Here is a 17,695-nt window from a genome sequence, read left to right on the forward strand (position 1 = left end):
GACAGTGCGGCGCTCCCTCAGTATGACAGACACTGAAACACAAAGCAAGTTGATGGAACGAAGGGGAGGAGAGAAGGTTGAGGGTGGGGGATGAGAATGGAGAGATCGAGACGTGTTATTTTCTGTGTGTGCCTTTTATTGAATTACAGGAGCCGGTACAGAGGGGTGTGATCTGGGAGTCACTGCGGGGAGGAATTTTCTGGCAGCGTATCCCCTCTGACAGCTCGGTCCCACGGAGAGACGATCTCAGACGGAGGCGATGGTGTCCTGGATCCACGACACGTACTTACAGACCCTGGTGTAGACCCCTGGGTGGTACCTCTCGGCACATCCGTAGCCCCAGGACACGATACCCTGGAGCATCCCGTTACACACCACTGGACCACCCGAATCACCCTGCCGGAAAAACAGCAACACACCCAGTCATCACCAGCAGCTCGGGAGGGTCAGGTCACCCGCCTGCCCCCTCTCCCACCGCCCAAAGGGCCCACCCCCTCTACCACTCCCCACCTGCCCCCTCTCCCCCCGCCCAAAGGGCCCACCCCCTTCTCCCACTCCCCACCTGCCCCCTCTCCCACCGCCCAAAGGGCCCACCCCCCTCTCCCACTCCCCACCTGCCCTCTCTCCCCCCGCCCAAAGGGCCAATCCCCTTCTCCCACTCCCCACCTGCCCCCTCTCCCACCGCCCAAAGGGCCAGCCCCCTCTCCCACTCCCCACCCGCCCCCTCTCCCACCGCCCAAAGGGCCAGCCCCCTCTCCCACTCCCCACCCGCTCTCTCCCACCGCCGAAAGGACCCTCGGTCCCCACCCCCACCACCCAAAGGGTCCTCCCCCTCCCCCACTCCCCCACTCCCCACCCAAAGGACCCCCGGCCCCACTCCACTCCCTCCCTCGGCCAAAAGGAAGCCCCAGCTCCGCTCCCCGCCCGCCCAAAGGGCCCTCATGTGGCATCGCTCGACCTTCTTCAACTTGCATTGATCGATAGAAAGAAAGATAGAGAGAGAAAGAAAGAGATGAAGACATTTCTCCTGAATTCCCCATTGGGTTTCTTGCTGATGATCTTATATTGATGGCCTCTAGTTATGCTCCTCCCCACAAGTGGGAACACTCTGTATCCACTCGATCAAAACCTTTCAGCATTTTAAACACCTCGATTAGCTCACCCCTCGACCTTCTCTGTTTTCAGGCAAACACAGATGTGACCTGTTCACCCGAGCCGGTTAGTAAAACACACGGGACCCCGGGCTTTATAAATAGACACATGGGGTATAAAAGCCAGGAGTTTATGCTCAACCCGTATCGGGCACTAATTCAGCCCCAACTGAAGCATTGTGTCCAATTCTGGGCCCCGCACACTTTAGGAAGGATGTGAAGGCCTTAGAGAGGGTACGGAGGGAGATTGACCAGAATGGTCCCGGGGGATGTGGGACTTCAGTGATGGGGAGAGACTGGAGAAGCTGGGGTTGTTCTCCTTGGAGCAGAGAAGGTTGAGAGGAGATTCGATCGAGGTGTTCAGAATCACGAGGGGGTGTGGACAGAGAGGATCGAGAGAAACTGTTCCCCATTGGTGGAAGGGTGGAGAACCAGAGGGACACAGATTGAAGGCAATTGGCAGAAAGGCGACATGAGGATAAACCTTTTTACGCAGCGAGTGGTTAGGATCAGGAATGCGCTGCCCGAGGGGGCGACGGACGCAGACTCAATCGTGGCTTTCAAAAGGGATTTGGGTAAGTCCCTGAAGGAGAGAGATTTGCCGGGCTCCGGGGAAGGGCGGGGGGAGTGGGACTGGCTGAGGTGCTCTATGAAAGAGCGGGTGTAGACTCGATGGGCCGAGCGGCCTCTTTCTGAGCTGCCCTGCTCCATGGCTCCAAGTATTGGGAATGGTTGGGGGTTTCCCAATGGGATCGGAACTTTACACGGAGCCACACTCCACAGACGTCGCCACCTAATGGGGGCCCCAGGAGGCTGCAGGCCCGTCCCCAGTGGCGCCCCCTGGAGCAGCGTGGGGCGCATTGCGGCCCGCGCTGGGAGATCAGGTGACACCGGAAGAGGGAGGGGCCATTCGGCCCACGGTGGCCGTGCTGGCTCTGGGAGCGGGGCTTCCGATTGGTTCAACTGACATGGATTGAGAACTGGTTGTCAGACAGGAAGCAAAGAGTAGGAGTAAATGGGTACTTTTCAGAATGGCAGGCAGTGACTAGTGGGGTACCGCAAGGTTCTGTGCTGGGGCCCCAGCTGTTTACACTGTACATTAATGATTTAGATGAGGGGATTAAATGTAGTATCTCCAAATTTGCGGATGACACTAAGTTGGGTGGCAGTGTGAGCTGCGAGGAGGATGCTATGAGGCTGCAGAGTGACTTGGATAGGTTAGGTGAGTGGGCAAATGCATGGCAGATGAAGTATAATGTGGATAAATGTGAGGTTATCCACTTTGGTGGTAAAAACAGAGAGACAGACTATTATCTGAATGGTGACAGATTAGGAAAAGGGGAGGTGCAAAGAGACCTGGGTGTCATGGTACATCAGTCATTGAAGGTTGGCATGCAGGTGCAGCAGGCGGTTAAGAAAGCAAATGGCATGTTGGCCTTCATAGCAAGGGGATTTGAGTACAGGGGCAGGGAGGTGTTGCTACAGTTGTACAGGGCATTGGTGAGGCCACACCTGGAGTATTGTGTACAGTTCTGGTCTCCTAACCTGAGGAAGGACATTCTTGCTATTGAGGGAGTGCAGCGAAGGTTCACCAGACTGATTCCCGGGATGGCGGGACTGACCTATCAAGAAAGACTGGATCAACTGGGCTTGTATTCACTGGAGTTCAGAAGAATGAGAGGGGACCTCATAGAAACATATAAAATTCTGACGGGGTTAGACAGGTTAGATGCAGGAAGAATGTTCCCAATGTTGGGGAAGTCCAGAACCAGGGGTCACAGTCTAAGGATAAGGGGTAAGCCATTTAGGACCGAGATGCGGAGGAACTTCTTCACCCAGAGAGTGGTGAACCTGTGGAATTCTCTACCACAGAAAGTTGTTGAGGCCAATTCACTAAATATATTCAAAAAGGAGTTAGATGAGGTCCTTACTGCTAGGGGGATCAAGGGGTATGGCGAGAAAGCAGGAATGGGGTACTGAAGTTGAATGTTCAGCCATGAACTCATTGAATGGCGGTGCAGGCTAGAAGGGCCGAATGGCCTACTCCTGCACCTATTTTCTATGTTTCTATGTTTCTAACTCTTAACGCCCTCCCATTGGACATAAAAAATAGGGGCAGTAGTCGGCCATTCGGCCCCTCGAGCCCGCACCACCATTCAATATGATCATGGCTGATCCTCTATCTCAACACCATATTCCTGCTTTTTCCCCAAACCCCTTGATGCCTTTTGTGTCTAGAAATCTACCTATCTCCCTCTTAAATATATTCAGTGCCTTGGCCTCCACAGCCTTCTGGGGTAGAGAATGCCACAGGTTCACCAGCCTCTGAGTGAGAACGTTTCTCCTCATCTCGGGCCTAAATTTCCTCCCCCGTATCCTGAGACTGTGTGACCCCTTGTTCTAGACTTCCCAGCCCCGGGGAAACATCCTCCCCACATCCAGTCTGTCCAACCCCGTCAGAATTTTATACCTTTCAATGAGATCCCCTCTCATTCTTCTAAACTCCAGTGAATACAGGCCCAGTCGACCCAATCTCTCCTCATACGACAGTCCTGCCATCCCACGAACCAGTCTGGTGAACCTTCGCTGCACTCCCTCTGTGGCAAGTATATCCTTCCTTAGGTAAGGAGACCCAAACTGCACACAGTACTCCAGGTGTGGTCTCACCAAGGCCCTGTATAACTGGAGTGAGACATCCTTGCTCCTGTACTCAAACCCTCTGGCAATGAAGGCCCACATACCATTTGCCTTCCTGTTTGCTTGCTGTACCTGCATGCTCGCTTGCACAAACAACCCCAAATCTCCCTGAGCACCAACATTGACAGGTTTCTGGGCAGGGGTCGCGGTCTGACCTCCCCTCCCTTCCCCTCCCCCGCCCCCGTCACGGCGCGGTGACCTCTCCGCGGCTCGCCACCTGCGTGCTTGACCCGTCACCTACCTGACACGAGTCCTTCCCTCCATCCATGAAGCCCACACACATCATGTTGTCGGTGATCATTCCGGGGTAGGCACCGTGGCAGTCGGCGTCACTGAGCACGGGCGCGTCCAGACACTGCAGCTGATCACCGCTCGCTGCGGGGTCAAAGGGCGGGTCAGAGGTTAGAGGGCGCGGGAGCTCTGTAATATCTCGCGGCTGCACACTCTGGTATCAAAACAACAACCCGGCATTTATATAGTGCCTACCACAACCACCGGACGTCTTAAAGCACTTTACAGCCAATGAAGTACTTTCTGAAGTGTTGTATTGTGGGAAACGCCAATTGGCGCACAGCAAGCTCCCACACACAGCGGTGTGATAATGACCCGGATTACATCTGTTTTTGTTATGTTGATTGCGGGATAAATATTGGCCCCAGGACACCGGGGAGAACTCCCCCTGCTCTTCTTCCAAATAGTGGCCCCGGGATCTTTTACATCCACCGGAGAGGGCAGACGGGGCCTCGGTTTAACGTCTCATCCGAAAGAGAGAGACAAGAGGAGGTGACGCAGTGACGGAAGTCTCTGGAACAACGGCCCCGCTGCCCCGTCGGGACAGACTGCTGTCACGCTCAAGGTGAGGAACATGTTCTGTCCATCAACACCGCCCTCAGTCCCGCCCCCATCCCCCACCCCGTTTACTAATGGCCCCGTGAAATAACCGCCACAATCGACCAGGTTGAGTTCGAGAGCCGTCACGTTAGGGAGTGTGGTAGGATCTCGGCCTCCCTCTCCGTTCCCCCCCGAGCCCCCCCCACTTGTGGCTCCTCGCGCTGTCTCCCCCGAGACCCCTTCCTGCCCCTTACCACTGCTCACGGTGTTACCCCAGCCCGAGATCAGGCACAGTTCCCCGAGACCCCCTTCCTGCCCCTTACCGCTGCTCATGGTGTTACCCCAGCCCGAGATCAGGCACAGTTCCCCGAGACCCCTTCCTGCCCCTTACCGCTGCTCATGGTGTTACCCCAGCCCGAGATCAGGCACAGTTCCCCGAGACACCTTCCTGCCCCTTACCACTGCTCATGGTGTTACCCCAGCCCGAGATCAGGCACAGTTCCCCGAGACCCCTTCCTGCCCCTTACCACTGCTCATGGTGTTACCCCAGCCCGAGATCAGACACATTTCCCCTGCGGTCGTACAGCTGGTGGGCAGGGCGATGGACACCACGTTGCGGTTGAGCGCGGCGGACTGGGAGAGCTTGATCAGCATGATGTCATTGTCCAGGTTGTGGCTGCTGTAGCGTGGGTGCCTGATCACTCTCGCCGAGTCGATGAACTGCTCGGTCCCGTCGATGGCCGAGATGTCGTGCTCTCCCAGACGCACCTGGATACGCCTGGAAACAGAAAGAGGCGGAGATGCGGTCAGTTGGCGGACATCTGAGCGATGCCACCGACCGGAGCCCGGTGCGCCAGGACCGACGGCAGGATCGCGGCGATCGCCAGCGGCCAGCCCCGAGCGGTTTGTCCCACGGTGGGCCGTGAAGGAACGTTCCGCATCGGCGGCTAAACGCCTCGCTCCCGATCGCTAACCTCGTACACGCCCAAAACCATCATCACAGGCAGTCCCTCGGAGTCGAGGAAGACTTGCTTCCACTCTAACAGTGAGTTCTCAGGTGGCTGAACAGTCCCAATACGGGAACCACAGTCCCTGTCACAGGTGGGACAGACAGTGGTTGAGGGAAAGGGGAGGGTGGGACAGGTTTGCCGCACGCTCCTTCCGCTGCCTGCGCTTGGTTTCTGCACGCTCTCGGCGACGAGACTCGAGGTGCTCAGTGCCCTCCCGGATGCACTTCCTCCACTTAGGGCGGGATTGGTCTTTGGGCCCGGGACTCCCAGGTGTCGGTGGGGATGTTGCACTTTATCAGGGAGGCTTTGAGGGTGTCCCTTGTAACGTTTCCTCTGCCCACCTTTGGCTCGCTTGCCGTGAAGGAGTTCTGAGTGGAGCGCTTGCTTTGGGAGTCTCGTGTCTGGTGCATGCGGACAATGTGGCCCTGCCCAGCGGAGTAGGTCGAGTGTGGTCAGTGCTTCGATGCTGGGGATGTTGGCCTGGTCGAGGACGCTGATGTTGGTGCGTCTGTCCTCCCGGGGGATTTGCAGGATCTTCCGGAGATATCGTTGGTGGTATTTCTCCAGCGACTTGAGGTGTCTACTGTACATGGTCCATGTCTCTGAGCCATACAGGAGGGCAGGTATCACGACAGCCATGTAGACCATGAGTTCCCATTAACGCCCCCTCTGGCCCTAACTGAGGCGTTTGACAACAGAAAATCACACCCAATGGCTTCCCGATCTTCAGTTGGAGGAAGTTCCCAGTCTTGGCACCAACACGGACAATCTTGGAACCGCCATTGGACAATGGGCGGAACCTGAGAACCGATCTCACGGTTCGAAGAGCCACCACCTCACTGACCCCCCTCACCCCCCGAGCCCCTTCCTGCTCCTCAATCTAAACACTTACTTTTTGTAGCAGTGGGCGGCTGAGACCACCCAGTTGGGGTGGATCAGGGAGCCCCCGCAGAAGTGGTATCCCACGTTGAGGGAGACGATCCAGGGGGTTTCATGCTTGGCGCAGTCGTAGCCTCCGACTATCTTGTCATCGTCGTCGAAAGGGGCAGCGGCTGTGGGGGTCAAGTGACAGAGAACGGGGGTTAAACCTCGGGGGGCGGGGCGAGCGGGGGGGACAAGTGACAGAGAGAGGCGAGGGGGGAGAGAGAACCTCGAGAACGGGAGAGGGAAGAGAATCATAGAATCACCGAGATTTACGGCGCGGGAGGAGGCCATTTCGGCCCATCGTGTCCGTGCCGGCCGACCAAGAGCTACCCAGCCTAATCCCACTTTCCCGCTTTGGGTCCGTAGCCCTGTAGGTTACGGCACTTCAAGTGTACATCCAGGTACTGTTTAAATGTGGTGAGGGTTTCTGCCTCTACCACCCTTTCAGGCCGTGAGTTCCACCCCAGACCCCCACCACCCTCTGGGTGAAGACATTTCCCCTCAAATCCCCTCTAAACCTCCCCCTAACTACTTTCAATCTGTGCCCCCTGGTTGTTGACCCCTCTGCCAAGGGAAACAGGTCCTTCCTATCCACTCTATCCAGGCCCCTCATCATTTTATACACCTCAATCAGGTCTCCCCTCAGGCTCCTCTGTTCCAAAGTAAACAACCCCAGCCTATCCAATCTTTCCTCATGGCTAAAATTCTCCAGTCCCGGCAACATCCTGGTAAATCTCCTCTGTACCCTCTCCAGTGCAATCACATCCTTCCTGTAATGTGGTGACCAGACCTGCACGCAGTACTCCAGCTGTGGCCTAACCAGTGTTTTATACAGTTCAAGCATAACCCCCACCTGCTCTTGTATTCCATGCCACAGCTAACAAAGGCAAGTATCCCGTATGCCTTCTTAACCACCTTATCCACCTGGCCTGCTACCTTCAGGGATCTGTGGACCTGCACTCCAAGGTCCCTCTGTTCCTCTATACTTCTCAGTGTCCGACCATTTATTGTGTATTCCCTTGCCTTGTTAGCCCTCCCCAAATGGGACGAGGGAACGGGCAGAACTCAGTAACGTTTACCAGCCAGGCCCAGGAACACCATGAACAGAAGGGTCTTCATTGTCGCTTCGAGCTCCGTGACTGTGGGTAGTGTGAAGTTGGGACTTTATATAGGCTGCACGCGAGGTCTGTTAACGTGGAACAACACGATCACAAGACCCATTAGTGGTGACGGGGAGAGGCGGGAGCGGGGAATAGGTCCTTGGAAAGGTGGGCAGCAGGTGTGTGTTTTTCAGGGACCTTCCACGGGTGACGCAAGTGGTCTCCGACGGGCCGGGAACAGCTGTGTCTATCCCTCAGGCAAATCACTTTAGGACACAAGTGAGAACCATTTCAAACTGTCTCAAACTGTCACCCGTTGTGCTCCAAGGGAAAAAGACAGACTTGCATTTATATCGCGCCTTTCACGACCACCGGACGTCCCAAACTGCTTTCCAGCCAATGAAGTACTTTTGGAGTGTGGTCACTGTTGTAATGTGGGATACGCGGCAGGCAATTTGTGCACAGCAAGCTCCCACACACAGCAATGTGATAATGACCCGGATCACATCTGTTTTTGTTATGTTGATTGAGGGATAAATATTGGCCCCAGGACACCGGGGAGAACTCCCCCTGCTCTTCTTCCAAATAGTGGCCATGGGAACTTATATGTCCACCCCAGAGAGGGCAGACGGGGCCTCGATTTAATGTCTCAGTCAAAAGATGGCACCTCTGACAGTGCGGCACTCCCTCAGTACTGCCCCTCCAACACTCCCTCAGTATTGCCCCTCCAACAGTGCGGCACACCCTCAGTACTGTCCCTCCGACAGTGCAGCACTCCCTCAGTACTGCCCCTCCGACAGTGCAGCGCTCCCTCAGTACTGCCCCTCCGACAGTGCGGCGCTCCCTCAGTACTGTCCCTCCGACAGTGCGGCGCTCCCTCAGTACTGCCCCTCCGACAGTGCGGCGCTCCCTCAGTACTGCCCCTCCGACAGTGCGGCGCTCCCACAGTACTGCCCCTCCGACAGTGCAGCGCTCCCTCAGTACTGGCACTCGGCAGTGTCGGCCTGGATTATGCGCTCAAGTCCCTGGAGTGGGACTTGAACCCACAACCATCTGATTCCGAGGCGAGAGTATTGCCCACTGAGCCACAACTGACACCTTAAACCAGAACAATCCAGTCCCTATTATTAAGGACTCTGTTTTACGCTCTGTGAATTTAGAGAATTCTTTCACTGAATTACATCGTGTGTACCGCACAGGAAGAGGCCATTGGCCTCCAGCGCTCCGTGTCGGTGTTTATACTCTACACCAGCCTCCTCCCTCCCCTCTCCATCTCACCCCATCACCATATCCTTCTATTCCTTTCTCCCTCATGTGTTTATCCAGCTTCCCCTTAAATGTATCTCTGCTCCTCGCCTCAACCCCTCCCTATGGGAGCGAGTTCCACATTCTCACCCCTCTCTGGGTAAAGAAGTTTCTCCTGAATTCCCCATTGGATTTATTAGTGACTGTCGTATATTGATGGGCCCGAGTTCTGGTCTCCCCCACAAGTGGAAATATCTTCTCGACATCTGCCCAGCCATCATTTTAAAGCCCTCGGTCATGACTCCATTGGTCTTCTCTGCTCGAGAGAAATGAGCCCCAGGTTCTGAACATCGGCCTGAGGGATAGACACAGCTGTTCCCGGCCTGCCGCAGACCTCTTGCGTCACCCGGGGAAGGTCCCTGAGAAGCAAACACCTGCTGCCCACCTTTCCAAGGACCTATTCCCCGCTCCCGCCTCTCCCCGTCACCACTAATGGGTCTTGTGATCGTGTTGTTCTACGTTAACAGACCTCGCGCGCAGCCTATAAAATGTTCCAACTTCACACTACCCACAGTTACGGAGCTCGAAGCGACAATGAAGACCCTTCTGTTCGTGGTGTTCCTGGGCCTGGCTGGTAAGCGTTCCTGAGTTCCCCACTCCTGCTCCCTCGTCCCATTTGGGGAGGGCTAACAAGGCAAGGGAATACACAATAAATGGTCGGGCACTGAGAAATGTAGAGGAACAGAGGGATCGTGGAGTGCAGGTCCACAGATCCCTGAAGGTAGCAGGCCAGGTGAATGAGTTGGTTAAGAAGGCATATGGGATACTTGCCTTTGTTAGTCGAGGCTTGGAATACAAGAGCAGGGAGGTTATACTTGAACTGTATAAAACACTAGTTAGCCGACAGCTGGAGTACTGCGTGCAGGTCTGGTCACCACATTACAGGAAAAATGTGATTGCACTGGAGAGGGTACAGAGGAAATTTACCAGGATGTTGCCCTGGAGAGGGTACAGAGGAGATTTACCAGGATGTTGCACTGGAGAGGGTGCAGAGGAGATTTACCAGGATGTTGCACTGGAGAGGGTGCAGAGGAGATTTACCAGGATGTTGCCGGGACTGGAGAGTTTTAGCGATGAGGAAAGATTGGATCGGCTGGGGTTGTTTTCTTTGGAACAGAGGAGGCTGAGGGGAGACCTGATTGAGGTGTATAAAATGATGAGGGGCCTGGATAGAGTGGATCGGAAGAACCTGTTTCCTTTATATTAATGATTTGGAAGAAGGGACTGAGTGTAACGTAGCCAAGTTTGCTGACGATACAAAGATGGGAGGAAAAGCAATGTGTGAGGAGGACACAAAAAATCTGCAAAGGGACATAGACAGGCTAAGTGAGTGGGCAAAAATTTGGCAGATGGAGTATACTGTTGGAACTTGTGAGTTTATCCACTTTGGCAGAAAAAAATCAAAGAGCAAGTCCTTATTTAAATGGAGAAAAATTGCACAGTGCCGCAGTACAGCGGGACCTGGGGGTACTTGTGCATGAAACACAAAAGGATAGTATGCAGGTACAGCAAGTGATCAGGAAGGCCAATGGTATCTTGGCCTTTATTGCAAAGGGGATGGAGTATAAAAGCAGGGAAGTCTTGCTACAGTTACACAGGGTATTGGTGAGGCCACACCTGGAGTACTGCGTGCAGTTTTGGTTTCCATATTTACGAAAGGATATACTTGCTTTGGAGGCAGTTCAGAGAAGGTTCACTCGGTTGATTCCGGGGATGAGGGGGTTGACTTATGAGGAAAGGTTGAGGAGGTTGGGCCTCTACTCATTGGAGTTCAGAAGAATGAGAGGTGATTTTATCGAAACGTATCAGATTATGAGGGGGGCTCGACAAGGTGGATGCAGAGAGGATGTTTCCACTGATGGGGGAGACTAGAACTAGGGGGCATGGTCTTAGAATAAGGGGCCGCCCATTTAAAACTGAGATGAGGAGGAATTTCTTCTCTCAGAGGGTTGTAAATCTGTGGAATTCTCTGCCCCAGAGAGCTGTGGAGGCTGGGTCATTGAATATATTTAAGGTGGAGATAGACAGATTTTTGAGCGATAAGGGAGTGAAGGGTTATGGGGAGTGGGCGGGGAAGTGGAGCTGAGTCCATGATCGGATCAGCCATGATCTTATTGAATGGCGGAGCAGGCTCGAGGGGCCGAATGGTCACCTCCTGCTCCTATTTCTTATGTTCTTATGTTCTTAACAGAGGGGTCAACAACCAGGGGGCACAGATTGAAAGTAATTGGGGGGGGGGGTTTAGAGGGGATTTGAGGGGAAATGTCTTCACCCAGAGGGCGGTGGGGGTCTGGGGTGGAACTCATGGCCTGAAAGGGTGGTAGAGGCAGAAACCCTCACCACATTTAAACAGTACCTGGATGTACACTTGAAGTGCTGTAACCTACAGGGCTACGGACCCAGAGCTGAAAGTGGGATTAGGCTGGGTAGCTCTTGGTCGGCCGGCACGGACACGATGGGCCGAAATGGTCCTCCTCCCGCGCCGTAAATCTCGGTGATTCGATGATTCTCTTCCCTCTCCCGTTCTCGAGGTTCTCTCTCCCCCCTCGCCTCTCTCTGTCACTTGTCCCCCCCCGCTCGCCCCCCCCCCCGAGGTTTAACCCCCGTTCTCTGTCACTTGACCCCCACAGCCGCTGCCCCTTTCGACGACGATGACAAGATAGTCGGAGGCTACGACTGCGCCAAGCATGAAACCCCCTGGATCGTCTCCCTCAACGTGGGATACCACTTCTGCGGGGGCTCCCTGATCCACCCCAACTGGGTGGTCTCAGCTGCCCACTGCTACAAAAAGTAAGTGTTTAGAGTGAGGAGCAGGAAGGGGCTCGGGGGGTGGGGGGGGTCAGTGAGGTGGTGGCTCTTCGAACCGTGAGATCGGTTCTCAGGTTCCGCCCATTGTCCAATGGCGGTTCCAAGATTGTCCGTGTTGGTGCCAAGACTGGGAACTTCCTCCAACTGAAGATCGGGAAGCCATTGGGTGTGATTTTCTGTTGTCAAACGCCTCAGTTAGGGCCAGAGGGGGCGTTAATGGGAACTCATGGTCTACAGGGCTGTAGTATATATATTCAAAAAGGAGTTAGATGTAGTCCTTACTACTAGGGATTCAAGGGGTATGGCGAGAAAGCAGGAATGGGGGACTGAATTTGCATGTTCAGCCATGAACTCATTGAATGGCGGTGCAGGCTCAAAGGGCCGAATGGCCTACTCCTGCACCTATTTTCTATGTTTCTATGTTTCTATGATACCTGCCCTCCTGTATGGCTCAGAGACATGGACCATGTACGATAGACACCTCAAGTCGCTGGAGAAATACCACCAACGCTGTCTCCGAAAGATCCTGCAAATCCCCCGGGAGGACAGACGCATCAAAGTTAGCGTCCTCGACCAGGCCAACATCCCCAGCATCGAAGCACTGACCACACTCGACCAGCTCCACTGGGCAGGGCCACATTGTCCGCATGCCCCCAGACACGAGACTCCCAAAGCAAGCGCTCTACTCGGAACTCCTTCACGGCAAGCGAGCCCCAGGTGGGCAGAGGAAACGTTACAAGGGACCACCCTCAAAGCCTCCCTGATAAAGTGCAACATCCCCACCGACACCTGGGAGTCCTGGGCCCAAAGACCAGTCTGCCCTAAGTGGAGGAAGTGCATCCGGGAGGGCGCTGAGCACCTCGAGTCTCGTCGCCGAGAGCGTGCAGAAGCCAAGCTCAGGCAGCGGAAGGAGCGTGCGGCAAACCAGTCCCACCCTCCCCTTCCCTCAACCACTGTCTGTCCCACCTGTGACAGGGACTGTGGCTCTCGTATTGGACGGTTCAGTCACCCTAGAACTCACTTTTAGAGTGGAAGCAAGTCTTCCTCCACTCCGAGGGACTGCCTGTGATGATGGTTTTGGGCGTGTACGAGGTTAGCGATCGGGAGCGAGGCGTTTAGCCGCCGATGCGGAACGTTCCTTCACGGCCCACCGTGGGACAAACCGCTCGGGGCTGGCCGCTGGCGATCGCCGCGATCCTGCCGTCGGTCCTGGCGCACCGGGCTCCGGTCGGTGGCATCGCTCAGATGTCCGCCAACTGACCACATCTCCGCCTCTTTCTGTTTCCAGGCGTATCCAGGTGCGTCTGGGAGAGCACGACATCTCGGCCATCGACGGGACCGAGCAGTTCATCGACTCGGCGAGAGTGATCAGGCACCCACGCTACAGCAGCCACAACCTGGACAATGACATCATGCTGATCAAGCTCTCCCAGTCCGCCGCGCTCAACCGCAACGTGGTGTCCATCGCCCTGCCCACCAGCTGTACGACCGCAGGGGAAATGTGTCTGATCTCGGGCTGGGGTAACACCATGAGCAGTGGTAAGGGGCAGGAAGGGGTCTCGGGGAACTGTGCCTGATCTCGGGCTGGGGTAACACCATGAGCAGCGGTAAGGGGCAGGAAGGGGGTCTCGGGGAACTGTGCCTGATCTCGGGCTGGGGTAACACCATGAGCAGCGGTAAGGGGCAGGAAGGGGGTCTCGGGGAACTGTGCCTGATCTCGGGCTGGGGTAACACAATGAGCAGCGGTAAGGGGCAGGAAGGGGTCTCGGGGAACTGTGCCTGATCTCGGGCTGGGGTAACACCATGAGCAGCGGTAAGGGGCAGGAAGGGGTCTCGGGGAACTGTGCCTGATCTCGGGCTGGGGTAACACCATGAGCAGCGGTAAGGGGCAGGAAGGGGGTCTCGGGGAACTGTGCCTGATCTCGGGCTGGGGTAACACCATGAGCAGTGGTAAGGGGCAGGAAGGGGGTCTCGGGGAACTGTGCCTGATCTCGGGCTGGGGTAACACCATGAGCAGCGGTAAGGGGCAGGAAGGGGTCTCGGGGAACTGTGCCTGATCTCGGGCTGGGGTAACACCATGAGCAGCGGTAAGGGGCAGGAAGGGGTCTCGGGGGAGACAGCGCGAGGAGCCACAAGTGGGGGGGGCTCGGGGGGGAACGGAGAGGGAGGCCGAGATCCTACCACACTCCCTAACGTGACGGCTCTCGAACCCAACCTGGTCGATTGTGGCGGTTATTTCACGGGGCCATCAGTAAACGGGGTGGGGGATGGGGGCGGGACTGAGGGCGGTGTTGATGGACAGAACATGTTCCTCACCTTGAGCGTGACAGCAGTCTGTCCCGACGGGGCAGCGGGGCCGTTGTTCCAGAGACTTCCTTCACTGCGTCACCTCCTCTTGTCTCTCTCTTTCGGACGAGACGTTAAACCGAGGCCCCGTCTGCCCCCTCAGGTGGATGTAAAAGATCCCGGGGCCACTATTTGGAAGAAGAGCAGGGGGAGTTGTCCCCGGTGTCCTGGGGCCAATATTTATCCCGCAATCAACATAACAAAAACAGATGTGATCCGGGTCATTATCACACCGCTGTGTGTGGGAGCTTGCTGTGCGCCAATTGGCGTTTCCCACAATACAACACTTCAGAAAGTACTTCATTGGCTGTAAAGTGCTTTGGGACGTCCGGTGGTTGTGGTAGGCGCTATATAAATGCCGGGTTGTTGTTTTGATACCAGAGTGTGCAGCCGCGCGATATTACAGCGATGTCAATGGGCTCCCGCGCCCTCTAACCTCTGACCCGCCCTTTGACCCCGCAGCGAGCGGTGATCAGCTGCAGTGTCTGGACGCGCCCGTGCTCAGTGACGCCGACTGCCACGGTGCCTACCCCGGAATGATCACCGACAACATGATGTGTGTGGGCTTCATGGATGGAGGGAAGGACTCGTGTCAGGTAGGTGACGGGTCAAGCACGCAGGTGGCGAGCCGCGGAGAGGTCACCGCGCCGTGACGGGGGCGGGGGAGGGGAAGGGAGGGGAGGTCAGACCGCGACCCCTGCCCAGAAACCTGTCAATGTTGGTGCTCAGGGAGATTTGGGGTTGTTTGTGCAAGCGAGCATGCAGGTACAGCAAGCAAACAGGAAGGCAAATGGTATGTGGGCCTTCATTGCCAGAGGGTTTGAGTACAGGAGCAAGGATGTCTCACTCCAGTTATACAGGGCCTTGGTGAGACCACACCTGGAGTACTGTGTGCAGTTTGGGTCTCCTTACCTAAGGAAGGATATACTTGCCATAGAGGGAGTGCAGCGAAGGTTCACCAGACTGGTTCGTGGGATGGCAGGACTGTCGTATGAGGAGAGATTGGGTCGACTGGGCCTGTATTCACTGGAGTTTCGAAGAACGAGAGGGGATCTCATTAAAAGGTATAAAATTCTGACGGGGTTGGGCAGACTGGATGTGGGGAGGATGTTTCCCCGGGGCTGGGGAGTCTAGAACCAGGGGTCACACAGTCTCAGGATAAGGGGTCGGCCATTGAGGACTGAGATGAGGAGGAATTTCTTCACTCAGAGAGGGGTGAATCTTTGGCATTCTCTGCCGTAGATGGCTGGGGAAGCTCAGACGTTGAGTATAGTCAAGGTTGAGGTCGACAGAGTTTTGGAGTCGAGGGGAATCGAGGGATCGGGCGGGGAAGTGGAACTGAGTCCATGATCAGATCAGCCATGATCTTATTAAATGGTGGAGCAGGCTCGAGGGGCCGAATGGCCGACTCCTGCTCCTATTTCTTCTGTCCAATGGGAGAGCGTTAAGAGCGGGACCAATCGGAAGGCCCGATCCCAGAGGCAGCACAGCCACCGTGGGCCAAATTGACCCTCCCCCTTCCGGTGTCACCTGATCTCCCAGCGCTGGCCGCAATGCGCCCCACACTCTTCCAGGGGGCGCCACTGGGGACGGGCCTGCAGCCTCCTGGGGCCCCCATTAGGTGGCGACGTCTGTGGAGTGGGGCTTTGTGTAACGTTCCAATCCCATTCGCCTTTCTGCCAATCGCCTTCAATCTGTGTCCCTCTGGTTCTCCACCCTTCCACCAATGGGGAACAGTTTCTCTCGATCCGCTCTGTACACACCCCCTCGTGATTCTGAACCCCTCGATCGAATCTCCTCTCAACCTTCTCTGCTCCGAGGAGAACAACCCCAGCTTCTCCAGTCTCTCCCCGTCACTGAAGTCCCACATCCCCCGGGACCATTCTGGTCAATCTCCCTCCGTACCCTCTCTAAGGCCTTCACATCCTTCCTAAAGTGTGCGGGGCCCAGAATTGGACACAATGCCCCAGTTGGGGCTGAATTAGTGCCCGATACGGGTTGAGCATAAACTCCTGGCTTTTATACCCCATGTGTCTATTTATAAAGCCCGGGGTCCCGTGTGTTTTACTAACCGGCTCGGGTGAACAGGCCACATCTGTGTTTGCCTGAAAACAGAGAAGGTCGAGGGGTGAGCTAATCGAGGTCTTTAAAATGCTGAAAGGTTTTGATCGAGTGGATACAGAGTGTTTCCACTTGTGGGGAGGAGCATAACTAGAGGCCATCAATATAAGATCATCAGCAAGAAATCCAATGGGGAATTCAGGAGAAATGTCTTCATCTCTTTCTTTCTCTCTCTATCTTTCTTTCTATCGATCAATGCAAGTTGAAGAAGGTCGAGCGATGCCACATGAGGGCCCTTTGGGCGGGCGGGGAGCGGAGCTGGGGCTTTCCTTTTGGGCGAGGGAGGGAGTGGAGTGGGGCCGGGGGTCCTTTGGGTGGGCAGTGGGGGAGTGGGGGAGTGGGGGAGGGGGAGGACCCTTTGGGTGGTGGGGGTGGGGACCGAGGGTCCTTTGGGCGGTGGGAGAGAGCGGGTGGGGAGTGGGAGAAGGGGCTGGCCCTTTGGGCGGTGGGAGAGGGGGCAGGTGGGGAGTGGGAGAGGGGGGTGGGCCCTTTGGGCGGTGGGAGAGGGGGCAGGTGGGGAGTGGGAGAAGGGGGTGGGCCCTTTGGGCGGGGGGAGAGGGGGCAGGTGGGGAGTGGGAGAAGGGGGGTGGGCCCTTTGGGCGGTGGGAGAGGGGGCAGGTGGGTGACCTGACCCTCCCGAGCTGCTGGTGATGACTGGGTGCGTTGCTGTTTTTCCGGCAGGGTGATTCAGGTGGTCCAGTGGTGTGTAACGGGATGCTCCAGGGTATCGTGTCCTGGGGCTACGGATGTGCTGAGAGGGACCACCCAGGGGTCTACACCAGGGTCTGTAACTACGTGTCGTGGATCCAGGACACCATCGCCTCCGTCTGAGATCGTCTCTCCGTTGGACCGAGCTGTCAGAGGGGACATACTGCCAGATAATTCCTCCCCGCAGTGACTCCCACATCACACCCCTCTGTACCGGCTCCTGTAATTCAATAAAAGGACACACACAGAAAATAACACGTCTCGATCTCTCCATTCCCATCACCCACCCTCAACCTTATCTCCTCCCCTTCGTTCCATCAACTCGCTTTGTGTTTCAGTGTCTGTCATACTGAGGGAGCGCCGCACTGTCGGAGGGGCAGTACTGAGGGAGCGCCGCACTGTCGGAGGGGCAGTACTGAGGGAGCGCCGCACTGTCGGAGGGGCAGTACTGAGGGAGCGCCGCACTGTCGGAGGGGCAGTACTGAGGGAGCGCCGCACTGTTGGAGGGGCAGTACTGAGGGGTCGGCGCACTGTCGGAGGGGCAGTACTGAGGGAGCGGCGCACTGTCGGAGGGGCAGTACTGAGGGAGCGCCGCACTGTCGGAGGGGCAGTACTGAGGGAACATGGGTTAGATACAGAGTAAAGCTCACTCTACACTGTCCCATCAAACACTCCCAGGGCAGGTGCAGCACGC

At 56.1% G+C, this 17,695-nt stretch overlaps 2 protein-coding genes across 4 annotated transcripts; one reads left to right on the forward strand and one right to left on the reverse strand.

Annotated features, from left to right (window-relative positions):
• Positions 1-246: 246 nt before the first annotated feature.
• On the reverse strand, positions 247-7,732 carry LOC139240393 (trypsin-like). 2 transcript variants are annotated; one of them, XM_070868889.1, is made up of 5 exons: positions 7,693-7,732; positions 6,582-6,741; positions 5,207-5,457; positions 4,090-4,223; positions 247-396 (listed from the first exon to the last, which is right to left on the reverse strand). In XM_070868889.1, exons 1-5 carry the CDS (start codon positions 7,730-7,732, stop codon positions 247-249), a joined length of 735 nt encoding a protein of 244 aa, XP_070724990.1. The 2 variants fall into 2 exon arrangements, with proteins under 2 accessions (XP_070724990.1, XP_070724991.1); XM_070868890.1 differs by having other exon boundaries at positions 4,090-4,209; positions 5,190-5,457.
• Positions 7,733-9,547: 1,815 nt separating this feature from the next.
• LOC139240394 (trypsin-like) lies at positions 9,548-17,124 on the forward strand. Of its 2 annotated transcripts, none has more exons than XM_070868892.1 (5): positions 9,548-9,592; positions 11,649-11,808; positions 13,115-13,382; positions 14,649-14,768; positions 16,975-17,124. In XM_070868892.1, the coding sequence occupies exons 1-5, from the start codon at positions 9,553-9,555 to the stop codon at positions 17,122-17,124; spliced, it is 738 nt and encodes a 245-aa protein (XP_070724993.1). In that variant the 5' UTR covers positions 9,548-9,552. The 2 variants fall into 2 exon arrangements, with proteins under 2 accessions (XP_070724993.1, XP_070724992.1); XM_070868891.1 differs by having other exon boundaries at positions 13,115-13,365; positions 14,635-14,768.
• The last annotated feature ends 571 nt before the right edge of the window (positions 17,125-17,695 follow it).

This window comes from Pristiophorus japonicus, chromosome 31, assembly GCF_044704955.1.
Source record: "Pristiophorus japonicus isolate sPriJap1 chromosome 31, sPriJap1.hap1, whole genome shotgun sequence".
Lineage (NCBI taxonomy): Eukaryota > Metazoa > Chordata > Chondrichthyes > Pristiophoridae > Pristiophorus > Pristiophorus japonicus.